The sequence below is a fragment of the Pan paniscus genome, chromosome X (assembly GCF_029289425.2).
Source record: "Pan paniscus chromosome X, NHGRI_mPanPan1-v2.0_pri, whole genome shotgun sequence".
Classification (NCBI taxonomy): Eukaryota; Metazoa; Chordata; class Mammalia; order Primates; family Hominidae; genus Pan; species Pan paniscus.
Genome location: NC_073272.2, coordinates 20,355,759 through 20,382,897, shown reverse-complemented (window position 1 = coordinate 20,382,897; position 27,139 = coordinate 20,355,759). Strand labels below are relative to the sequence as shown.

The 27,139-nt window shown below is 36.6% G+C and overlaps 1 protein-coding gene across 11 annotated transcripts in view; it reads right to left on the bottom strand.

The window, feature by feature from the left end:
• CDKL5 (cyclin dependent kinase like 5) overlaps positions 1-27,139 on the bottom strand; it is a 209,039-nt gene that overhangs the window by 48,542 nt on the left and 133,358 nt on the right. For all 11 annotated transcript variants that reach the window (XM_034949844.2, XM_055106646.1, XM_055106649.1 and 8 more), the window contains 5 exons: positions 22,336-22,381; positions 11,347-11,483; positions 6,863-6,983; positions 4,880-4,939; positions 2,477-2,567 (listed from right to left, as the gene is read on the bottom strand). In XM_034949844.2, coding sequence (XP_034805735.1) covers positions 2,477-2,567; positions 4,880-4,939; positions 6,863-6,983; positions 11,347-11,483; positions 22,336-22,381 — 455 coding nt within the window. The remainder of the gene's footprint in view (positions 1-2,476; positions 2,568-4,879; positions 4,940-6,862; positions 6,984-11,346; positions 11,484-22,335; positions 22,382-27,139) is intronic.

Below are 27,139 nucleotides of genomic sequence, written 5' to 3'. Positions count from 1 at the left end.
CTGTTTGAGAAAGAGAAAATTTGTTCCATAGTGCTAGATGGAGAAACTTATGGAAAATTTTCACATACTCACTACAAGCTATTTTTCTTCTGTCATCTGATTTGAATAATTTATGCAGCTGGAATGATTCTGAATGTCAAGGACAAAGCCTTGAGAATATATAAAACTTAAATTCTTAATGTATAACCAAATACCTGATTTCAAAAGGATTTTTACAAATATGGCTCTTCAACTAGTACTTGACAATCACTTAATTAGCAATATTCATTTCAGCACTAATTTAGTTACATTGTCCCCATACTTTTAGCAGCTAGCACACATCTCTAAACATAACTCCAGTTTTTCTACAGGTATTATTAAGCAGCAGATACTCTCTGAAGATTCACAATAAGGCTGTCCTCAAAATAAACTTTTTGGGGCCATGTTACTGACACCACCATATTATAACAAGCCCTTCTACTACACTTGAGTCCTCAGATGGGGTTCTAAGAATGATCTACTTCATACTCATTTCTCCATTGGTAAAGTGTCCAGTAAATTCAATTCTCCCAAAAGAAAATGGACTATGCATCCCAATGAATCCAAAAGGTACACGGAAGAAATATAGACAAACACAAAGAAAATCAATCCTGATTCTAAGATTAAAAATTAGCATAAAAACTCTAAACTCTGCCTGCACAATGGAAGAGATAATAAAGTGACTAAGCATCTTTGTTTTTCAGGATAAAGCAAGCTTTTGATTTAAAAAAAATAGTAAAGCTTTCAAAAACTAATGTCAATGATTCTTACAGGCTTTAGGTCAGCAATGAATCAAGAATTACTACTAGATGGTTGGTAGACACTGGAAAATAAGTAGTTAATATCAAAATAAACCCTCAGTGAGTAACTTAAACATGTCGTCATCATGCTCTTCAGAAAAAAAATCCAGAAACTTATATTGCTATTATATAAAAAACATTTTTAAAAATTAAATTCCTCATGTCCCCCAGATACACTAAATTAAAGAAATGAGACCTACAATTTGCGCACTTGTCATCATTATCACTATATCTAATTTTATTTGTGGAGTATAAATTATCTGTTTTTGGGTGGTCCCAAAGAAGGAAATACAATCTAAGGAAAATAATCCTACAACTAGGGTAGGTAGAGAATTATTAATGAGAACTACAGGCTCCTTCTTAGGCTTTAAAGTTAAAATGTACTAAAAAGAAAAGAACCTTATCAGAAGACCTTTTTTTGGTGTTAACAGATGAATGAAAGAGCATTGAAAGTTAAAGGGTGGCCACAAAGTAGATCGATGTAGAGATGTTACTGAGAAAATCATCAATGCAGTGCTAGTTTGAATAGCCATTTATCATCAAACAGGATTTACACTGTTCAGAACAAAAATGGCAATTGGTCCATTTTTTTGTTTTTTGGGTTTTTTGTGTGTGTGTGTGATGGAGTCTTGCTCTGACGCCCAGGTTGGAGTGCAGTGGTGGGATATCAGCTCACTGCGACCTCTGCCTCCTGGACTCAAGTGACTCTCCTGCCTTAGCCTCCCAAGTAGATGGGACTACAGGCAGGTATCACCATGCCTGGCTAATTTTTGTATTTTTTTGTAGAGACGGGGTTTCACCATGTTGCCCGGGCTGGTCTTGAACTCCTGAGCTCAAGCGATCTGCTGGCTTTGGCCTCCCAAAGTGCTGGAATTACAGGCGTGAGCCACTGTGCTCAGTCTGGTTCAATATTTACTCTATGTGCCTGGCAAAGTGGTTGGACATAAGAGATACTTGATAAGTACTTGAAGAATTAATAAATGAACAAATAGATAAGCCAGAATGTCAAACTGTGTGGATATTCACATTCTTAATGTGGAAGTTTATTAGCAAAGATGGCTACAATTAATTTCTTCCATTTCCATACATATACCATTTTATAATATGGCTCTGCCACTTGCCCCATCAAGAGATGGAATTTATTTCTCCATACCATGAATCAGGGGTTGGTCATGTAACATGCTTTGGCCAACGAGGCAAAAGCCATACAAAAAAAGGCTTGAAAGCTACTGTTGCTTTGGGGCTTACCCTCTTATAGCACAGAATTCTCCAACTATCACACTTAGAAACTTGGAATAGCTTACTGGAGGATAAGTTTCCAGGGATCAGAGACGGTCTGATCCAGCTGAGACCCCTAAACTAACCAGCTCCCAGAAGACCTACCAGCTGATTATAACTTCGTGAGTGACTCCAAGAGAGACCAGTAGAAGAACCACCCAGCTGAACTCAAACTGGTGATTCCCCCACACCCAGAATTCTGAGCAAACAAAAAGGTGCTTGTTTCATACCATTAAGTTTTAGGTAGTTTGTTATACTGCAATATGTAACTGACACATTTAATTAACTGAAGTTCTTATTTTCCATAGATGAACTCAAAGCAAATGACAATAGAATCAGCAGATGTGGAAATGTCATTCTATTTTGGGACGGTAACTCACCCAAGTAAGAGTTCTGGGGACCGATACCATCTGGTGGCAACGTACTCTGTGTAATTAGCATTATTGCCTTCTGACAGATTACGAGCAAAACCTGAAAGATAGCAAAGTCCAAAGTTGTAACTTTGAAAAAGAAATAATAATTCATGTTGGCAAAACATTTCAGCGCTAGTAATACTTTAAACAACATCAAAAGAATGTAATGACTGTTCTCGCATGGGCTATTTATTAATAATATCCTTGTTATCTTAAAAAGTTAGTAGAGTGTTCCATGTCAATTGAAAGACATACAATGTATTCACTACAAAACCAGTCTCTTCACTATGCTAAAGAAAACCGTGTTTTCGAAGTCATCCCATGCTTTTATAATTATTCAGAGCATACTTTTAAATCAGCTCTCCCAATAAATGCAAACCTTAGGAAAAAAATGAAATAAAGTCCCCACAAAAGCTAGAAATCAAAATCAAAGTCAAACTAGCATATTGTAGACGGTCATTAATTTTGCTATGTGGCACTTACACAGTATTTGCATATGTACTGTTGCTGAGCAATTCTAGCCTTTACATAAACAGTGATGGAAACAAAGCAGGCCAAAATTACTATCATCTCCTAATGACTGAGAATATTAGGGGTATCTTAGTTACCAATTACAGACTCTACCACTACTTTTACCCCCACCCTTTGAAAAGGTTTTAGGGCTACTGCATAGCCACAAAATAAGGCAGGAGGATAAGTTAATCACCCATCTAACTCACCAAACACAACATAGGTTCACTGTGAATAGTTATAGAGAATCAGAACATTAAAATTAAGAGTAAAAATTAAGGTGTACGTCAGTTTTGAGACATGGAAAATACTGTTTCTTAAAATGAAACGGTAAAAAATAAAAACAATCCCAGCGTAAAACAAAATCCCTAACTTCAGATAATCAATGTTTCTTCATAAGACACGCTTTGAAGAAATATTTGTATTTTTGAATGGGGTTCTTCAAGTCAGACCAAGGAGTGCGTACTCTGGGAGGGGAAGCAATTAGGAAGTCCTTGCTAGGGATACACAGGACACAGGATACCGCATGTGGTGCTGCCAGGAGGAACTTCCTGACCATTTACAACAGTCTTTTCTCTGAGAAATGCCAGACCAGGAGTACTCTTCCTACTACTAACCATTCTATGGGCATTCTTTTATATTTATAACTTGCTTTATATTTTCAGTAACTTAAGTCTCTGTTTTGGGTAGTAATCACAATCACGGACAGGAAATCAGAAACAGATGTTGTTCCTGAAAATCATAATGCTAACAAAATGCTAAAAATGCCACAATTAAAATCTTTCAGATCCAGTATTCAATATTTCCTTTTTCCTAAGTACATTCTTTATAAATTTAGGACATAGACTCTTTTACATACCATTCCTTATCATAAAATATGAAGAAAATTAAGTCCTGTAAAACATTTTTTCTCAGACAAACAGGTTAATAATATTCAAAATCTTTGAAAATACTGAGTGACAATAGCTACACATGCTTCCATTTGCTACACTGGACAAAATGGGTCATTCTACGAAGCAAATTTTGACAATGCCTCTATTTCTTGCTTGTGTAATTCATCTCCTATGCACTAATCTAATCTAATTTTTCCTTATAAGGAGATGGATTCTTAGTTATATGTGGAGGTTTACATTGTATTTGTGATTATATTTAAATATATGAAAAAAGACATTTAAAAAATCAAGTGTTCATTTTTCAGCATACAGGTTAGGCAAAACTATTATTTTAAAAAGTGACCCATGACCCTAACATACAATCTGAAATTTTTTCTGAATTATTTTAATTTAAATGTTTAATAGAGCTTAATACAGAGTTATCTACATGGGAGACACAGACAATTTTCTACTAGGAGAGAGTACAACTAAAAAAATTTCCCTATACATTCAATCAAAAGCTGTAATATTATACATGACTAACCCCATTCATTGAACATTTAGAGGGAACAAATGAAAATGTTCTAAAAATGTCTTTTGACTTTATAGATATATAACAATTGCATATACAAAATACTTATGTGTATTTACAGAGGGATATTTTAGTGTTCATGATTAAACCTGGAACAACTATCAACATTCAAAAAAAATTTTTGTGAAGTCATTACATATTGGGCATATGGGTGTATTTGCTTTGAATTAGTTCTGATTAAACAAAAACCATGATAAAATTTTAAAAATAGACAATACTCTGAAGAGAGCAGTACTCCTCCAGCAATCAATTTGTCAACATGTGACTCAAAAGAATGTTCCTCTACCAATTTAAGTCAAAACATAACAATTACTTTTAATATTCCTTTAAAAGCTACCTATGTGTTACAATAAATTAATTCTGTAAGTACCAGGACTTAATTTCTTTTTAACTTACCAAAGTCACACAGTTTTAGGACATCATTGTGGCTGATTAAGAGATTTTCTGGTTTTATATCTGGAGTGTCAAGATAAAAAAAAAATTAGTAAAAATGTTCTATGTTCTCCTGATTGACACTGTTAGATCACTGTAATAGCATCTAATTAGAAATATCTGGAGTAATTTGAATAGAAAACTGTGGCAGCAAAAATAAAAGTAACACATTTTATGCTGGTACATAAAAGTTTCAATGAATTTCTTTTTCAGAAACATGCAGACCACAACTTCAAAAATATTTTTTTCCTCTTTAAGTATTAAAAAGATTAGTTGGATCTCTGAAAGAATTTTAAGAATAATTAAATATAGGCCAACACATTTCAAAAACCTATTATTACTTCATAAAATACTAGTAATGCAAATTTTTGGAGATAGAAATATAAAATGTTTACACCCACAAGATACTTTAAAAATACATGAGAATAAGTAGCTAGCATTATATTTACGGGAGAAGAAATACAAGACATGCTTTCTGTTACATTCTTCTACATAATTTCTATATTTACATCTCTTTAGCTTTTCTGCATGGTTCACAATTATCAATGTCTAATGCTGAAGCCATACTGGATGAGTCAAATTAAGATTTCTAATTTTTTCCATGGATGTTATGAAGATGTGGTGGGAGTTAAGCAGAAATTCACAGAAAATGCAGTTGAATTCTCTCCTTGGGAGGCATCTCGCAATAGTATTTTTAGAGTAGAATACCCATGATCTATATCATATGGTAGAGATGCAAATGGAGAAAGGGCAGAGGTAGTGAAATCTGTAGATTTCAAATCATGGTTTCTACCATTAATTTGCAACCAATGATTCACTATGCACATAATCAAATCACAGTATCATGATGGAAATGCACCTAACTCGGCTCCTCATTAATATCCCCAAACTACAGTATAGACTGTTACTAGAATCATTACCCTAGACACTGGATGTCCAGTTGACGTGGAGATCTACCCATGCTACCAACAATCTTGATAAGGTAACTGCTATGAGAGTCAAATGCAAGAGAAATATAAACTGTTTCTAGGAATAAAAGACGACGGCATTCTTCATATGACCTTTAAACTATTCTCACAAGTGAGAATATTTTTAAAGTGATATCCTTGTGCATTTGTGTATAGGTAAATTAAAATGTAGCATTCTTTTATCTGCTAATCTAAAGACAAAAAGTAAATACTGCAATTTTTTAAATAAATATTTAGGGTCATTGTTGTATCAATTTGTGTCCCACTACTGTAAAACTCTCCAGTGCAAGAAAGATTATCAGGAGAAGAGTCAAAGTTGATGCTGAGCAAGTAATTTCCCTTTCATTGCTATAAACCACCCACTTCATGGCAGTAAAGGACAAAACAGTTTATGGGAGTATAATTATGACCTTTATGCAAGGTTGATCATGCCTGCAACTGCAGACAACGGGCACTTTTCACTAAGGGGTAGAGAAAATTAGGAGGTGAAGATACATACTGGAGATTGTTGGTGTAAGAAGGAATGAGACATGAGTGCCAATAGGGGCCAGTGACTTAGGAACCACCTATACAAAGCCTGATTAAGAGTTGTTTCACATTACCTGGTCTACCTGCAGGACCAAGGCTATAGAGATCAACATTTTGCTCTTCTCCTATCTCCAAGTAAGTTTCAAAGTTCACATTTGTTGAGTTCTCTTATATCACTAGGCATTTCTACAGTTGGGAGTGGATCTATAATAGTTATACAAATGTAAAGATCTCACCACAATATCCAAATAAATTTGTAATCCATCCTTTTGGTGATAGAAAAGGAGATTTGGAGAGCAAATATTTCTCATGTCTTGCACTTTCAAAATATATTTAATTTAAATGGCAATGCCAATGCTTATGAAAATATTCTTAAAGACAGTAACATGTGAAATACTCTTAACTTTATTTGATGTTTTAATATTTTCCATTTTAAAAATCTCATACTCACCTCGATGGACAATATCATTCTTATGGCACCAGTGAATAGCCTTGATTAGCTGATAGATGTAGCTTTTTACTTTCTCAGGTGGAACTCCATTTGGCATTTCTTCCAGCAATTCGAGCATATTCTAAAAATTAAATAGAGTCATTATTTCCCAAATTAGGTAGGCCCGTAAATTATGTATTAACAATTTTACAAAGCATCTAGAATAATTCATCCAATACAGAGCTTTTTTTTTTTTATTGTTTTGCTTTCTATCTACAACTTTCTCATGCTGAATCAGCATTAAAATTGGGGCCTTCTTTTATGAGGAATTCCATTTTTACTATTCCCTAATGCTACCCCAAATAATAACCCTGTATACTTTTCACTCTCCCTAAAGGTTTTCAGGCTTTATTTTAGAATAATTAGAAGAGAAAAGCAATACAAAGTAGAAATATGACACTGTAATGTATAAAGGGGGGAAAGAGTCTTTTTAAACACAGTGTGCTGTATCTCTGCAACAGAATCTTGTGATAAAAATCAAGCCTTGAAAATACACCTGGAAGATCCAGGAAATATTCTTAGTAGAAAAAAAAATGTCTAAAATTAAAAATGATCAATACATTTAGTACAAAAATTCAAACAGGCCAGAAAATACTATTGAAATAAAGAGTCACAGACCCCCTACAATTCAATATTCAAAAACCTTAATTTGGAGTCAGAGACCATTATAACTAAAATTCATGCAAAATTTTTTATTATGTAGAAATTCCACTTAGCCGGTCTCTATTGAATTTCCAGATTAACCATTCTCCTTTCCCACTGTAAAGTACAAGGCCCGTGGTACAATCACAGCTTATTGTTTGTAAGCAACCATCTAGGACAGCAGTTCTCAAAGTGTAACATGTGGATCTGTGGGGTCTCAGACCTTGCGGAGAGCCCATGAAGTCAAAACTATATTCATAATAAGACTGTGATGTTTGCCTTTTTCACTGTGTTGGCATTTACACTAATGGTACAAAGCAACAATGGGTAAACTGCTGGCACCTCAGCATGAATCAAGGCATTGGATTCTTTAATCCAATTAAACCTTGCCTTTAAAAAAGAAAACAGACGTTTTAGTTAAGGACATCCTTGATGAAGCAGTACAAAATATTACTTTGACTAAATTTCAATTCTTGAGTACATGTCTTTTTTGGAATCTGCATGATAAAATGGCAGACTGCACATAAAGCCCTTCTGCTGCACATGTACCATCTGTCCAATGGTTGTCCTGAGGAAAAGCACTTAGAGGATTGAGATGCAAGCTGAATGAGCTGCTTTTTATGTGGAATGCCATTTTTCACTTGAAAGAATAACTGACATACAAACTTATCTATGTTAACATGCAATACGTTTATTGTTATTTTAAAATGAACTAATATTTTTATATTGCTCAGTCATGACTAATATGAGAAACACTAATAGATAAAATATACATAAATAAAAAGTTCTTAGGGTTCCCAATAATTTTCAGAGTGTGAAGGGGCCATAAGACCAGTTAGAAAATCACTGCTCTAATTTGGCCTCACAGTTTTGTTCCCACCAGTCAAGTTGTATACCTATCAAGAATCAGTTGTATTTACTCCCATGCCTATTTATAAAAGATGCACTTGTTATTTTAATATAATTAAATACCATATAAACAAATGAAATAATGTTTTTTTAAAAAAAGAGTTGTTGTTTATAAGAAAACAAAGTTGAATACTTTAGAAAGGCTTAATAAATGAAAAGCCACTAAACTTATTGCCATCTAATCAAATGTGAGACAACTACAAAACACTGGCAAGGAATGGGTGCTAGTGGGGATAAGCATGTCCATTGAAGGATTCTGCACTGAGATTCCTTTGCAGATGTTTTTGCACATTTGCTTTACCTTAAAGATGCATTACGAGTATGATGTATGTAAAAAAGACCAATCAGAACTTCAGAAGAGCGATAGGCAAAAGGCCTTGACCCTACCTTTATAGCGTGGTAAATGAATACATACAGTATTTATGTTTCCAATTAAAATAAACATTTTAAGTATGTATGCATCGTTTTTTGATTCTCCATTTGAATTCTCTTTTTCAATTAACAAATTCATAGATGGTCCCAAATGCACAGGTGGAATAAGAAGGCTTTGTAATATAGAAAACAAATTGTATCTCTTGTTTCATATTCTATTCTAAATTCCTCAGTGGCAGACATATTGTCCTCCAGTATCCAGTCTTCCCTTACTCCGCAGGAACACAATTTTCAAGTGGAGGCCTAGCTGCCCAGAACGAAGAGTACATTTCTCTTCTGCCTTGCAGCTAATGTGGTCATGCAACTATGTCCTGGCCAATGGGATATGACAGCTGGAACTCTATCCTGACCTTGAGGACAAGGGTCACACCTCGCTGTGGTGGAGCAGAGCTGCCACACTAGTCCTGTACTGCCCTACCTTTGTATTTATATGTGAGGGCGAAAGAAACTTCTATTTTAAGCCTCTGCAATCCTGGGTCTCTGTTACCAGTCCCTTATCCCTTAGAGAACTTTCTCCTTGCTCTCCTGAGACTTACTGTCAATTATGACGCACTGCCACTAATGTGGCAGGTGTGACAGTCACATTCTACCTAAGAACCACAGGATCGGGGGAAGAATCTCAGGCCTGACTGTCAGAAGACTGGAGTTCTAGTAGCAGCTCAGCCATTTACCAGCAGGGAGATCTCAGACACACAAAATTGCCTCTCCCAGTGAGGAAACAGATACACAGAGGTGACTTCTCCATTTGTTATATTAAATTATTATTAATAATGAACAACCACCATGAATAGAACAAAAATAAAAAGGATAAACTAAAAGAGATGTCAAAATTTTCTTATTTGGTAGTGAAAACTACAAACTGCATGATTATTTATGATAATGAAAAAATAAAAAGCAGCCAGGCATGGTGGCGCGCACCTGTAGTCCTAGCGACTCAGGAGGCTGATGTGAAAGATTTGCTTGAGCCCAGGAGTTTGAGGCTGCAGTGTGCTATAATCATACCTGTGAATAGCCACTACACTCCAGCCTAGGCAACATAGTGAGACCCCATCTCTAAAAAGTTTTTAAAAAATAAAGAGCATCTGGTTTCCCCTGGAATCCTAATATAGTAATCCTTTTTTTTTAATAGAACTTTAAAAAAAAAAAAAACTTTTAGTTTTATTTTGGTGTGGAAGGTACCTTAGAGGAATGTATAAGTTGACACAGAAAAAGAAACTTAAAACAGATTCTGGAAAAGGAACATAAAGCAGTGGTTTAAGATTACAAACAACCTTCTAGTACCGTTCCAGTTTTTCTAGTAAGGAAATTATTACATGTATTTTTTTTTATTTCAAAAAACAATTTGTAAAGGCTGAATGCATTCAAAGACACATTACTGGTCAGTTACCCTGGCAATACTGCTTTCCATTTGGTTATGACAATGTTGATACTCTGTCATTTATGGTATAGCAAGCACCTGGGTATAGACCTGCAGCAAACATAAACCTCTCCCACTTCAACCTTCTTTGGACAACAGCATAGGAATCGGCAGGAGCCACCTATTTACTCATCAAGAAAACTTGCTTAAAGGTTTGCCCCACTCCAGTTTCTTCTACTACTGTTAAAGTGTTTATCTGTTTAAGTTTTTGACCATAACAACTGCTGTAGGTCAGCTGCTCTCCAAGAAATTTCTCTTTTTCTTTTTCTTTAGAGACAGGGTCTCACTATGTTGCTCAGGCTATTCTCAAACTCCTGAGGCTCAAGCGATCCGCCTGCCTCAGCCTCCCAACGTGCTGGGATTACAGGTGTGAGCCACTGCACCAGGCCCCTCTCCAAGAAATTTCTAGGCACACATTATTGATTACTGTAACATACATTTGCCCTTAGGTCATGTTATTAAAATTGTCTCCAACAAGTTGAACATTTTTTAATACAAGCTAAGGCAAGTGTAGACAGCTCAAATAATGCATGCTTTTCTTTTACGGTCTCATCTACCACCTCAAGCCTCACCTTAGGCCTCCTGGCACAGCTCCTTCCCTCAAATAAAGCCAAAGCACTGGCAGTTCACATAAGCTGCTTCCTGGGCCCACTCATTCCCCAGCCTAGGTCTGATTCAGTGTGGTATCTTATACAGCCTCTTCCAGCCTGTACCATCACTGTCAGTTTACCAGTTTCTCCCTCAGTTTAGGCTTAGTTAAGTCAAGTCTAAAAATTACTTGTTGAACATAGAGTTTAAGACTTCAGAAGCCAAATCAGTATATTGTTTAAACTTATGATTATCTCTATACAGTTTAATTGTACAAAATTCTTAAATATATTTCAGAATTTCTAATGATTATTAACAACACTTTCATTTTTAAAGTCCTCAGATTATGAGTACATTGATAAGCCATATTAGATAACAGTACTTTCTTAAATAATGTCAGAAACAGCCTTAAATAAAAGAATCGGGCAAATGTGCACATTGGCAATTAATGACTTACTTTTTCAACATACTCAAACACCAAGTACAACTTTCCCCTCCGACGAAATGCTTCCTTCAACTCCACAATGTTTTCCTGCTTGAGAGTTCGAAGCATTTTAAGCTCTCGTAAAGTCGTTTCTTTGACTTCTTCATTTTCTAGAATGTAAACAATGGTGAAGAGACTAAAATGAAAACTTTCAAGCTACTATTCAAAGAATTCCAAGAACACTGAAAACATCCCAATTTCACCTTCCGCTTTGAGTACTTCTGCATAAGAAGTACAAGAATGGAATATTAAATAACACGTTTTCTTGTTCAAAGGATCAAGAATAAGAAAATCGAAGAAAGGGTTTACTTGATCAGCACAAACTTGACTTCCTGCTTATATTTTCTTATACTCCTTTTACTATGTGTATGTATAAAAATTTTCTTATACTTCTTTTACTACGTGTATGTATAAAAACACACTTATAGATACAACATATGCCTCCATTGTCATCTGAACTATAACACTCTATACAAGGAAGGAAAGAGATTAAAAGGGCCATAAGGAATCAAAACTGTCAGTGTGCAGAAGAACCTCTATGCAGCCGGCATCTGTAGTAGCTGATGTTTTTAAGGATGGCCTGAAACTTTGGCCTAAAAGAACATTTTATTCCTCAGGCTGCATGAGTCACCTCAGGGAGCAGAGGTCATGCGCCAAGCATCCACAATTCAAGTCACAGCCAAGTTGCAGGGAATTCTGAGAGTGTCTAATCTTCTCTCTGAACAGCAGCTGCTGTAGGTTCCTGCTGTCCTCCCTGTGGCATGTCCATCTGTCCATCCCAGATGGTGTAGCTGTTCTGGGATGGAGAACTTATGCTGAACCAATAGACCCTCTTCCATACCATCAACTTCATTCATGATAATCTCCGCGGTTATGGAGGAAGGACAGAAGTCATATTAACTCTAATAGATTAATTGGCAGGGGAGTGATGAAAATAATATTTCTATTTAAATTAGTTTTTATTATACCTTTAGATTTACCCGGGAAATCCTAACTACCATGTTTTTGCATGTATGTACCAGGATACAGGTTCATAATCCCTCATCTGCAAGTCCAAAATCCAAAACACAGTCTAAAAACTGAAAGCTTTTTCTAAGTTTGGGGCAAATTCACTGAGAGGTAACACCTGAACTGACAGGAGACTACATAAAGTCTTTGTTTATCCAATCTAATATGAACATTCATATGTTGTGCTATAGAAATACTACTTGATTACTGAGTGCTGTGCATTATAACATGCCACACGTCCATTCTAAAATCCAAAAATTATGAAGTCTAAAACACATGTAGCCACAAGCTTTTGGGTAAGGGCCAGAATCCTAGCTTGAGAGCTGTGTGACCCTCAGGATTAGACACGTCTTTCAGTGTGAGAAGGAGGAAAATGGAGTGTGGAGATAGGGGCACGGAAGCCTACTTGATACGCCCTCTAGAAGAAAGGCTCTCTAACCAAGGCACGCAGGAGGAAAAAGGCTGAATGGATTCCAAAGGGAGAGGGAAGATTCTAAATGCAAAGCCAGGAATGTTTCCTCAGATTATTTTCTATCCCAGCCCCCTTTCCCAACCCCCAACTCAAACTCAAACTGAGTTTAAAGAAAAGGGAATGACATAAAAGCAAGGGCTTTGTAGCACCCGAGTATCCATAACAAACTGGGAGCACGGAGTCAACACTCCCTTGTGAACTGGTTACATAAATGAAGTATTCTACTTTAGCCAGAAAGCTGTTGGAGAACACTGGAACACAGATTAGGACCAAGAGAGATACTGCCTATGAGAAGACAAGAACCAGCAGTAGGAAAGGCCAACTGTGGCATAAGCAGCGAATTACCTGGATCACACCAAGGCAGTCAACAGGGAACTGGGTACTTACAGGGAAAAGAGCATGACAGTGGATGTCACCTGGCAGTGGGGGAATGTCTGAGATGCAATCGGGGACATCCCAAAGTAGCTTAGAGCATCGGGAGGGGACAAAGGTCCAGGTGTTCTGCAAGTTGGGGCTGAGCCAGAGCAGTGGTGTTCTGTGACTGTTAGAATGCTAAGGTAGCTGCAGCTGCTGAAGCACAGGAACACCGGCAGTTTCCTAAAGAAGCAAGATCGAGAACATGCTTCTCTAATATCCCCTCTGAGTTACTCAAGGTTGGGGTAATCAAACTAAAATCCATCTATCTCTAAGAAACAGAATAACACACAGATCTCAAATAAGAAACAAATGATCTAACAAGGGACTAATTTAACAAGAGACAAGTCTACTGATTACTCATGACCTGGTCTGTGCCTGCCTTTCCATCCCCATCTCATGTCCCTCTCCCTCACCTCCATCTTTCAGTTCCCAAAATAGCCCCAAACTTCATTTTTCCACCTTAATGGCCTTCAGACTTGCTCCCTCTGCCTACAATGCTCAGTCTACTACATAGGCTCTTGACAGGGCTTGCTCCTTCAGGTTTTAGTTTAAATATCACTCCTCTAGAGCCTTTCCCAGACCACAAAAGCAAGTAGGCCTCCATCCCCATTATTCCTTATCACAGTTCTGGACTTTTCTTTCACAGAACTTCTTACCATTTTTCTTGATATATTTGTTTGCTTAGTGGTATGCAATCTATGCAGCCATCCCTGCTAAATCAAGAGCTCATGGAGGACAGGACTCAATTCTTCTGTTCAACAATATACACCAGGACTGTACCTGACACAAGGAGAGGTGATCAATACATTCTTCCTACATGAATGCTTCACCTGTGGCCATAAGGAAATCTCTGCTCATACATGCGTAACTCTTCCTCACTTCAGCCACAGCAACGGGAGGGCAAACAATAGGCACTTTGCCTCTCAGTTTTCTTACAGCACTGTCAATTTCCTCAAGCACCGCTTATCAGGCAGTACGATAAACTGAATTTTCTCTTCTCCCTATTCACCTCTGTCCCTAGGTGTCTTCTACAGTATGTGATTAGAAACGATGGAGGATACAGAACACTGACAGTGCTCAGGGTCAAGAACACACACAAGTACATGCACACAAATACCTAAATAAAAATAAAATCATTAAGAGCGTCCATAAACTATGATGCTTCGTGAATTCTTGGTACTGGAAATGCAAATGAAAAAACATCGTACTATTATTTATTACCAACTTGTGGCAGTTTCACTTTGCTAATGAATAAACCCTCTTCAGAATGGCTGCATCAGGATGGTTTTAGTAGAAGGAACAGTGGACCAGGACTAACTAGGGAGACCTAGATTCTGGACTCAGTCTTTTAATCAACTAACAGTACACCATGCAACTTTAGGCAAGCCACTTAACTTTTCATCAGTAAAAGAAACAAATAAATGCCTCCATCTCCCAAAAATCCTATTGCCTTTTTCAAGTCTAATAATCTATTATTTCTTTTCATTAAAATTGTATTGATTATGAGCCTAAACCTCATGGAACTTGGCTGCTTTGTTATACATACATTATTCGAATCTGTATTGACTCCACTTAACAATAGTTAGAGAAGATAAATGAATCATCAAAAAGCAGCACACAAAATTACCTAGAATGTAGTGCCCAAACAACCTCATTGGAGCAGCTGTTTTTAGGAAATAAAGGCTTTTCTACTTTATGCCAGTCATAGTATTAAAAGTTGAGGTAAACACTTGAGCACTAAGATTGCAATGAATGGGAACAGGCAGGAAGTGGAGTTAATTCCCTAAATTCAAGCAAAATGGGCACTCTTCATTATTACTGGGTACATCCTATAATTTTGTTTTTCTAAGTACTTTGAAGGTTCCTGGCCTGCCCTGCACTTTATGATGAAAACTGTCAACTAAATTATCAGATGAGGGGAAAAGGAAGGCACATTCCAATTACACAGGCTTCTCTTCTCAGAGGTACACAAAGTAGGAAAGCATTTTGCAAGGCATTACAAAATGCCTTACAAAAAGCATTCAGTAAGGCATTTTCAAAGATGGTAGCACAGCCCACTGAAATGAGCACAAAAATCACTGCCATCTAGTTGAAATAATCCCCGTGGATTCTTTGTCTAGGCTAGGATTCTTTATCAAAGCTAGGATTCTTTATCAAGGCTAGGCTCCAGTTTACAAATGAAGAAATCAAGTCTAGAAAGGATAACTTTCTCAGGGTGCATGAATGGAGGGTCATATTCAACCTCATAGTCTGAGTAGAACACAGGCACAAAGGTGGCATAGTATACAATACAGTGAGTTTTGGAAAGTGAGTCACAGTACCCAGGTTCAGGTATAACTATGCTACCATTTAGCCGAACGGCAAGGCAGCATAGTATGGGTGGAAGAAAAACTCAACAAAGATCCTGGGTCAGCATTTTAGTTGCAATTATTCACATACACGCTATGCAACTTTGAGCCTGAGGTCCATCATCTGTATACTGGGGCTGAGTTATACTGGATTATTCAGAAGGACTCTTCCCGAGTCCATACTTCTATGTGATAACTGCTTATGTGCATGCTGACCCATCTTGTCATCAGTTACCACTGAGGGGGTTTAGCTGAATGCAGGATCAACTCTGACAAAGTTATGTGCAGATATATAGAAACCCCACTGAGTGAGGACAAAATGGCAGGGTGGAAAAAGGATGTTAAGTAAAAACAACCCAAAAACTGTCCTACTTCTAAACTTACCAGTAAGGCAAGTTAACACACCTAAAAATCAAGAGCGATTTGCTAAAGAGAACAATTCTTAAGAAGAAAGATCACAGGAGCAAAGGAGATTCAAAGATAACTGATGAAAAGAGAAAAATCTAAAGATGAGCAGAAACTCTATTGTAACTCTATTTTTAAAGAACTGTGGGCTTAGAAAGGAAATCCAGGAATAGCTGTAACCTACTTTGTGAAATCACAAACCTGACATTTTTGTATAGCCAAAGAGCCCCCCACCCCAAATGGACCTTTACACAGATAAACTGATAAAGAAAAATCAACCCATCCTTGATCAAAACCATGGGGGTACCATATTTGAGTCTGGTTGCTCTTATTGAAGAAGGGACATCAATAGACAGACAATGTGGCTGAGGGAGTTTGAATGCTAGTGCTACTGTTACATACACCAAGAAAGATGAGGACCCTCCAAACTTTAGAGATGAAGAACAGGTAAAAGCACAGTAGAAATCTATTAAATCACAGAAGATGCAAAATGATCACCAAATCCTAGAAGAATCCCTAAAGTCTGAAGGAGGTCCATGTTGAACATGAAAAGGAAGTGTGGTAAAATCATGACTAGCCAGAATGCTCAAGCTCAGTTAATCAAATTCTTTGTTTAATCAAGGGTTGGACTTTTTGTTTCAAGGCCTCTTTCACACAGAAATCAGGCTCTTGAATTTAAGGACTCCAGATTATGAACTCTGGTTTTGTACCATTATATAAAATAAGAGACCAGAGTACTCCTGATCCAGAGATCAGTATAGAGCTTTCCAGTGTCTGGGTAAACAGAAGAATAAAATAAATTAGAAGACAGAACAGATGATCAATTAAATGTTTTCTAATAATTAAGAAGAATATGTCCATTCCAAGAGGAAAATAGTTCTCTATAGAAAACATGCAGCAGAATACGAAATGCAAGTAATTTTATTTTATATAAAAGCAGAGACACAACCTAAGTTTCATCTCAAATGTAGACTAGTGTATAGCTCCCTGGAGTCAGCCTCCTTGCCATGCACAGAGGCCCAGTGACAAGCAGAGAGGCTCTCCCCTCACTCCATCACCTTACATTTAAGGAAAGATGGAAAAGTCTAAAGAAGCAAAAAGAAGGTCCAAATGTATGTCAAAAATAAATTCTAGACAATAGGTTTTCCTAAAGTAAAGGCTGGACAGACAATATTTTGAATTCTTGCTGGTCCAAAGCTATATAATCTAAATCAGCGCTCTTGGGTTATTTAATAAATTGAGGACAGCAGACACTTGTACTTGTGTTGACAAAACAACAGTGATACATTATCATCTGAACATCAAATCTCACTGTAGAAGATGGGAGTCATAGGAAGGGTAGAAGAATTGGACTAAATTTATAATTTATACATAGTCTGAAAAGTACCTTTTAACTAAATAATCTCTAGTATCTTTATGGTCTATGGTCATTTTTTCCCTTCTCAGAAAATCCAAATAATGAGCAGAACTATTACAATGAGCAGAACTAATACAATGGAGACTTCTGGTTGGTCAGGTGTTTACTAGATAAAATTTCTCTGCAGGAACTTAATAGCCAAACTTATAATACCATCATTTAGGGTTATCTTAAAGAACTCATTATCACAGACTCCAAATTTATGAAGGGTCAACAAACAGAAGTCATCAAAACAACAAAAAATTAACTAATGAAGTAAGCTCAGACAAAATTTTTCATTATTCAAACATTCTTCCTTTTTAATAGGAGTCTATATCCCCAAGTCAGGGTGTCAAAGTCTTTCAGAGAGAATCACAGGCAAAGACACTGATAAATTATCTGATAGAATTGTATCTGCTAACAACTAGAAAATAAAAACCTCGAAAAGGCAAGGCTTGGTGGCTCATGCCTGTAATCGCAGCATTTTGGGAGGCTGAGGCAGGAGGATCTCTTGATCCCAGGAGTTTGAGACCAGCCTGAGCAACATAGCGAGACCTCGCCTCTACAAAAAATGAAAAAATTAGCTGGGAGTGGTGATGCGCACCTGTAGTCCCAGCTACTTTGGGAGGCTGAGACAGGAAGATTGCTTGAGCCCAGGAGTTCAAGGCTGCACTGAGCCATGACCATGCTACTGTACTCTACCCTGGGATACAAAGCAAGACCCTGTCACACACATACAGCCTGAAAAAGAAGACACATAGACAGGAATAAAAAAAGAAGAAGAAGAAGAAGGAGAGAAAACTGACAAAGCTTTTTGTATATTTCTTAATGACCCTCTTTACTGTAGAAGCTATTCATTGGCCTAGCCTACAATTTTACTGTAAAAACTGTTCCTCCTCCCAAAAAGGTTAACACTTGATTCTTTCTTGAAATAGCATATTAGTTACTACTATAACCTAACTTGTGTTAACTATAAACTTATTTTCATAATTTTAGTTTCATTTTATCCACTTAAAGTCCCAAAATAAACTTTTATTTACTATGAAATTTTGATTCCCATTTTAAATAGTGATCTATCATCCTGGGATAATAAAGACTTCTTGAACTAAATAGTAGTCTAACAAAATATAGTTTCACAAACATTTTTTATAAATTTGTGAATATATATGAATTTAACAAGAAAGTAGGACATTAGCATAATCTTTTAAAGCTACCAGAAATTAACATATATTCCGTGATATCAGTGAAAGAATAGATGGTCCCGACTTACAATGGTTTGACTTCGATTTTTTGACTTTATAATGGCATGAAAGCCATATGCGTTCATGAGAAACCATACTTTGAATACCCATAAAATCATTCTGGTTTTCACTTTCACTACAGTATTCAATAAATTACATGAGATATTCAACAACTTACTATAAAATAGGCTTAGTTATATGATTTTGCCCAACTATAGGCTAACATAAGTGTTCTGAGCATGTTTAAAGGAGGCTAGGCTAAAGCTATGATGTGTGGTAAGTTGGGTGTAGTAAAGCCTTTTTTTGGAGACAGAGTCTCATTCTGTTGCCTAGGCTGGAGTGCAGTGGCATGATCACGGCTCACTGCAGCCTCAACCTTCTGGGCTCAAGCGAGCCTCCTACATCAGCCTACTGAGTAGCTAGGATTACAGGCACGCACCACCATGCCTGGCTAATTTTTTTAAAAACATTTTTGTAGAAACAGGGTCTCGCCATGTTGCCCAGGCTGGTCTCAAACTCCTGGCTCAAGCAATCCTCCTGCCTCGGCTTCCCAAAGTGCTGGGATTACAAGTGTGAGCCACCACACCCAGCCAAAGCATTTTGTACGTAACAATTTTTTCCACTTATGATGGGTTACTGGGATGTGGCCTCATCACAAGTCAAGGAGCATCTGCACTGGATTACCTTGAACATGGCTCAGACCAAGTGCAGATCCTATTTCAGTTAACAATATTTTTACAGGATTATTTCATTATCTTCACTAAGACTTTTAAACATTAGATCTAGATAATCACTGCCATAATACCAAAAGAATATTTCAAGAATAACTAATAAAGGGGATTAATGAGAGCTACATGACAATGAGGGCAATATTATCACGACACTGTTTTTTATTATAATTGGCTAAAATTTAATAAACTGATTGAGAATTAAATGGTTTACCCAGGGGTTGAATAGACATCCTTACCTGAATGAGACTATCTATATACACTTCACACTCCAAAAGAGTTGTTCACCAAACATGTACCCTTTTTTCCATTTTTCCATTAAGCAAGACACTACTCCAGCCAGAGGAAAAGGGTAAAGACAGAAAAAAGAGAGTACTAGTATCTCCCTGGGAGAAATGTAAACAGTAGGTAAGTGGGCCAGACTGGAATGAAAAAGTTTATGAATAATTGGTTATGTTTTTGGGTTCTAGCACAGAAATGTTTTGGAAGTATCCCTCTAGAAGTATGTGTAGGTGGTACGTAGGTGTCATTGACAAGGTGGGGTGGGTGATAAGGCTGCATGCCTCTGAGGGATGGTGAGTGATAAGGGTCTGGCAGAGATGAGGGCAGAGCAGATTAATGTTTTGTTGGTTCAATAAAATAAGGGCAGATCAAATGTTTTCCATGTCTAGACTATTCATGAACTCCCGATACCACGTCCAGAAACAGTTTCTCTCACCTCAAAATGATCCAAGTTCCATGTCTCCATTCAGGCAATAACTGTTTTCTACTGTGTTTTATTGTTATTTATTTGCAGGTCTTAATTCTCCTAATAGGTCATATGCTTCTTGAAAGTATCCACACCTCAACTCTTACAGCACTTCACTCAGTGCTCAATGAATTTCAACGGATACATTAGATTTCCACTCTAAAGGTATCATTAACACAGGTAAAAATATATAATTGAAGCTAAGAATTGGTATGCACAAGACAGAGATTATAAAGAACATGGTATTTACTTAAAAAGAAAGTAATGGGGCTGGACGAGGTGGCTCACGCCTGTAATCCCAGTACTTTGGGAGGCCAAGGCAGGCGGATCACTTTGAGCTCAGCAGTTTGAGACCAGCCTGGGCAACATGGCGAAACCCTGTCTCTACAAATAAAATACAAAAAATTAGCTGGGCATGGTGGCGCACACCTGTAATCCCAGCTACTCAGGAGGCTGTGGCTGTAGAATCACTTGAGCCCGGGGAGTGGAGGTTGCAGTGAGCCAAGATTGCGCCACTGCACTCCAGCCTGGGTGACAGTGTGAGACCCTGTCTCATAAACAAAAAAAGATGGCATACATGGCCTAGATTGTACTTTTTACAAAATTTGATGACAGTTATTATTTTTGGTGGTAACTGATGCTTGCCAATATGCCCTGAAAGATGAATGCACAGCCAGAAGCCTTTACATGCATGCGAAGGTTGTGCTTTGATCTACTGTTGCAACCATTCTTTTTAGGAAATCACCATTTGTCTCTCAGCCACCTGCTGACCCAAAGTCACTGCTCAAAGAGCTCATTTCCAATGGTATCACAGTGGGATAGCCTGGAGCTACTGCTTCCTGCTAGACCACAAATATCCCATTTGAAGCAAGATTTTTTTGTCCCCCCAGAACAAGCAAAAAGTTCTCTTTTACCTTCCACTTTTTACCTTCCCTTTAAGCCTGCCCATACAATGACTGCTAAAGTTCCCAGCTGATATGCATGTGTTTCATATAACTAGCACATCAGAGATGGATTACATCAAATACTACTACATCTATCCTGGAGCAAGTCCCTTTTTGTTATTTAATGTTTGCTAAGTCTTTGAGGTGAGGGTGATGAAACTGTTCATAAATATAGAGGCTGGTGTCTTACATCACTTAGGGGATGTGTGCTGATGAAGGTAAGCTATGACTGCTATTTCCACACTTCTAATTAGATATGAAGATTGATGCTGTGTTGGTACTTCTTACTCTTAGACCATAGTTTTTCAAATAGCAGGCTCTGACTTACTAGTAGTGAAATCAATCCATTTGATGTCACAATAGGCATTTACATGAACAGGAAAGAACAGAAAGTAGAGAGCTTCACATTCATAAGATGAAGTTCGTGACATTTTTGCTTCATTTACATATAGTGTTACATATGTGTGCGGACACTGGGTTAGGATATGAAATATATTTCTACTGTGGGTCTCAGTCCAAAAAGTCTGAAAAAAATGTTGTCTAGAGCACCTTAAAGGCCATACCTATTTTTGTTAACAGTTTCTCTATTTGGCTATCTTTGGATGGCCAACAGTCTAGATTTTAAAACTAATGAACTACTGAAATGCATTATTTTAAACTTTCTTGCCCAGCATGGGGTAATTTTACAACTCTGTCTGAAATGGTCTGGATGTGATGAAGGCCCCTAAGCATAGTATTTCTTCTTAAAAAGCTTTTATTCTCTCAATGCATTATTCTAAATATAAAATCAATCCCTCAATATATCCTTGTATTTCTAACTCTGACTAGGAGCTGGAGATCACCGTAACCAATACTGAAATCTTTCATGTAGTACTTGCTATTTATGTGGACCCACAGAAGTATTTACTTGAAGCCAGTTTTTTTATTTTAATAATATTTAGAAACAGCATAAACAACATGCCTTCTAACCAGCCTTTGGAGCAAGATTTCCAATGCTGCTTGCAACCTTAAAATAAAAAGATGAATTTTCTAATATCATGAGATTTGAAAAGATTCACATAAAAGGAACTAAATGTTTGAAAGCAAAGCATAAGAAATAAGCTATATTCACTTTCTGAGACTGTGACTTCAAAATATCACGAATAGACAGTGTCTGACCAGCTAGATCCCACTTCTTCCACACTCTATGTATAGAAACTTTATACAGAAGGAAAAATACATATATACAGATATATATATATATATATATATCTACCTTCACTGTCCTTGAATTTCTTGATCGCCACAATTTCATGTGTTTCCTGCAAGGGAAAAGAAGCAGAAGGAAAGTCATTCTCCAGTGTTTTTCCGACTGGGGATTCCAACTGCCTGGGGGTATATTCTGGGACAGAGTAGCAAGAAGCCAGAGTGTTAAAAATATATCATCTTCCTCTCCCCCGCCACCCCTCATTTCTTGGTTCCAAAATCTCTTTCTTATCACCCCACAAACATTGTCAAGGAAGGGAAAGGAGAAAAGGAGAGGGTGTGGAGCAAAGAGCAGATATGGTGACAGAATATGCGTAACTCATAAATCATTAGTGTCAATGTCTTGAGGATACTCAAAAGTGCCAGGATGAGTGTCAGACTGTCATCTGTACTGCCCTCTGAAGTCCAGAGACACATTTTAATTGGCCTTCTAAGACCAAGAAAGGGCCTCTCCAATACACAGTAGTTGCTGGTAGCAGAATGCTAACAAGCATATCTAATTTTCACCAGCTCGTCCCTATTGATGGCCACTGCAAATCCAAAGTGAGATAAACATTCCATCACCAAATACCAATCATCACCTTCGTCCTGCCCTTATCTCTTCTGAACAGAAGAAATAACAGAATTCTGCTTTAAAAGAAAATATGAAAATCTTTTTTGTTGTTTTTGGTTGGGAGGAAAGAAAACAAGGGCTGGAAAGGAAATGGAAATGCTAAGAACTAAGTACCACTAAACTAAACAATTTTTATTCAATTCTGGTCTATAAAAGGAATAAAAAAGCTTTCGGCAAAATAATTAATACAAATTCTTCAAAGCCAACATGTCATATAAAAGCCTTCTGAATGACTCAGGCCTGTTCTTTTTTACTCTAAGTGGGGACACTTTCAGATCAAATCTTTTAATATTTAATAAAACGTTGTCCCTGCATCAAAACAAAAACTTTAAAATTAAACACAATACCAGGCAAGTGCTATAAATTATGGAGGAAAAAGATACTTCTTAAAGGTACTGTGTTTTTGTTTTTAATGAAGGAATAGGACTGTAGGGTAGAGACAACTTACTTGTATGTATAGGGTACAACTTATTTGTATATTAATGGATCTTCTGACTTAAAGAAACTCCTTCTTCCAGGTATTTTATTATTGGGAAGGAAGAACTGCCAATTTTAAGTAATGCAGGAGATTATCAGCTGGAATATTATCCCACGTAGTACAAAGGTGACTCTTTCATGTACACTACTCTCCCATAATACATTGATATCATGTTCTTACCCTGCTCCTTTTCAAATGGCTCTAGCTAGCAATCTACCTACAGCATAACTGAAAGGACAGACCATATCAGGAACCTCCTCTTGCTTTTCTCACAGCACAAAGATGTAGCTTCCAGGAATAGAGAAAAACTGCGCACATCTCAAATGAATATTGTTCCAGGTAGTGTTCCATCTTATATTCTATTCTAACTGAAAGACTCCCACATACATTTCTTTCATTGCATCCTAAGCGTTAAAACTTTGTCTGATTTTATAAAAGATCTTACTCAGTTCAAAACTGTCCACTGATATGACTACAAATTTAAATTTGTAACTGGCACATTTATACCACCTTGAATAAATTCATTAGTTATTTTTCTCTGGCATCTCATAAATACAATTTACTCTATAAAGCAGATGGCTAATGGGGGTCAAATAAAATGTTTATTCTTTTATTTATCCTTTCAAGAATACCATGAAAATCCTCTCTCCTCACAACTCACTTTCTCTGCCTCCCCCGATATGGTTTATGTATTTACTTAAAGAATGAAATCGAACAGATGAAGTTTTCTACATTAAACCAATTCAGTGTTTAGTGAAAAACACATGCAATTAAGAGAAGATACTGGAAAGAATTTAACATTTCACATGTATTCAAACTGCTTATAAAAATAATATAAACTCATTACAGAAAACACAAAAAGAATACAAAGGGTACAAAAAGGATATAGAGAAGACATTTACAAAATTAACCCTTGCTAATATTTTGGTATATTTTCTTCCAGTAAATTTTTCTCAAATGGTAGTAGTAATATTGGACATCTTATTGTATGTTGTTTTTATTTTACTTGATATTATGTAAGCAACATTTCAAGCTGTTATTTTTAAAACCACCATTTTTCATGGATGGCTATTTAACAAGTCTATTAATGAACATACTTCAACATCTGCATCTTTATTTCCACAGAGTAAATTCTATAAGTGATATAATTGGTTCAAAGGGTATGAATGTTAAAGGCTCCCAATATATAATGACAAACTGACATCCAAAAAAAGTCATGTCACAGTTCCCTTCAGCAGTGTATAAGAATATTTACTCTACACCCACTGCCAAAGCAAAATAAAATCATTTAAAAAAACCTCGCTGGCATTCAATGAGATTAGAGAAGCTTTCTTTTAATAAGTGAAATCGGGTCCACTAGGGTTAATATTTTCTTGTTGATTCATGGATGAGACCTTGTTGACAAATTCTGTTACAAATCTTTTCCCCAGATTGTTGTGATCACTAGAGTTTTGTTGTTTATTACATAGTCAAGTTTACTGATATAGGCCTTTGTAATTATGTCCATTACTTTTGTGCTCAAAGTCCTTACTTAGCCTGAGCATGGTTAATATTCATCTGCATTTATGTATCTTGATATTTTAATTATTTCTTTCCTTAAATCTTTATTCACTTGTAATTTATTTTAATATATGACATGTTGAGGGAATCCAGATTTAATATAATTTCTAAACACTAAATCAATTTTCCCAATACCCTTTACCAGAAATTTTTAGTTGTTACATCTTAGCATCCTCACATATAGATACTAGATGTGCTTTCAGAGATTTCTAGTGGACTCTAGCCTAGTCTAGTATAGGCTACTGATTTGTTCTTATGCCAGAACCAGTTTTTAAAGTATTGTGACCTTTAACTGTTTTAAATTAATCTGAGGTTATTGACACTGATTCTTCTTATACCATTTTGTTAAATATATTTATTTTTGAGAGCAGGGTTTGACTGTTGAATTTAATTTGTAATTATAGATACATGAGCTATAATTTTTTTTTTTTTTACATATTCAGTTTCCTTCACTGTTTACCACCAGTCCTTTTCTTGTATGGTTTATACGTATTTGAGTGATTGATTTGCATTCATGTTTTGCTCAGCCAGAGCACATCTTTGAAAGGTTTTCTGACAAAGTGTCCTATTTTTCAAGTCTTTGCATTTTTGAACATCTTCATGTATACATGGCAACTTGATAGGCACAGAATTCTTGGGAAGGCAACCTTTTATTCTTCAGAGTCACTGGAAGCTTAAGTGCACCATAAAGCCCTGGAAAATGCCATTCACATCACAGACACCAGAGTCTGTATGCTTATTAAAGCAACTTAATGCAGGTAGGAATAAAGTGTCTTCTTGTAACAAAATCTATATACTAAGATATTTTTCCAAGAAGAAGAAAATTAAGGGTCTAAAAAGAAGGGCTGCCATTTTCTAACATAAAGAAATTATAATACTATCACATAAGGCATCAAATGGGGAACAATGACCTGACAGTCTCTGGTATTTGTAGTAGAAAAGAAGTATGAGGCCTATTTGGATTTTGTTCCAATATAGATCACTTCTTTTTTTCTGCCTAAATACTGTTAGGACTTTTCCTTTTCTTTGAAATAAAAATTTTAAATTATTTGGAATATACCTAGAGGAGTGTGTGTGTGTGTGTGTGTGTGTATTTTTTGAATCAATAATACCTGGAAATCAATGAAATTAGGAAAGTCTTCTTATAGCAACCTTAAACGTTGTTCCTACTCCCATTTTTCTATTATTTTCCACCACAAACCTTACAACTTCTAGGTTGGATCTTTCATAATTGCTTAGTCTTGTACTAAGTTTTTGTACTTAGCATGCAAAGTTCACAACTGCATCATCAGCACCTAGAATAGCAGGCACATAGTAGGTGTTCAATAAACATTTAGTAAACGAACATTAATCAGTTCGAAAGTGCTAAACAATTTTGTTTTATCCATTTTAGGCTTCTTTCACTTGTCCTTATCTCAGCCAACTTCTGCATTTTTTGCCTTGTTTTAGCTTATTCACTCTCTGTAGAGGTCATATCTTCCTGGCTTTCTTTTGGGAGACTAAGCAGATGCCTTAACTTTATTGGTTTGTTAGAAAAGGTCATTTTCGGCAATTGTTAAAAAGTCAGGAAACAACAGGTGCTGGAGAGGATGTGGAGAAATAGGAACACTTTTACACTGTTGGTGGGACTGTAAACTAGTTCAACCATTGTGGAAGTCAGTGTGGCGATTCCTTAGGGATCTAGAACTAGAAATACCATTTGACCCAGCCATCCATTACTGGGCATATACCCAAAGGACTATAAATCATGCTGCTATAAAGACACATGCACACGTATGTTTATTGCAGCACTATTCACAATAGCAAAAACTTGGAACCAACCCAAATGTCCAACAACGATAGACTGGATTAAGAAAATGTGGCACATATACACCATGGAATACTATGCAGCCATAAAAAAGGATGAGTTCATGTCCTTTGTAGGGACATGGATGAAGCTGGAAACCATCATTCTCAGCAAACTATCGCAAGAACAAAAAACCAAACACCACATGTTCTCACTCATAGATGGGAACTGAACAATGAGAACACATGGACACAGGAAGGGGAACATCACACTCTGGGGACTGTTGTGGGGTGGGGGGAGGGGGAAGGGATAGCATTAGGAGATATACCTAATGCTAAATGACGAGTTAATGGGTGCAGCACACCAGCATGGCACAT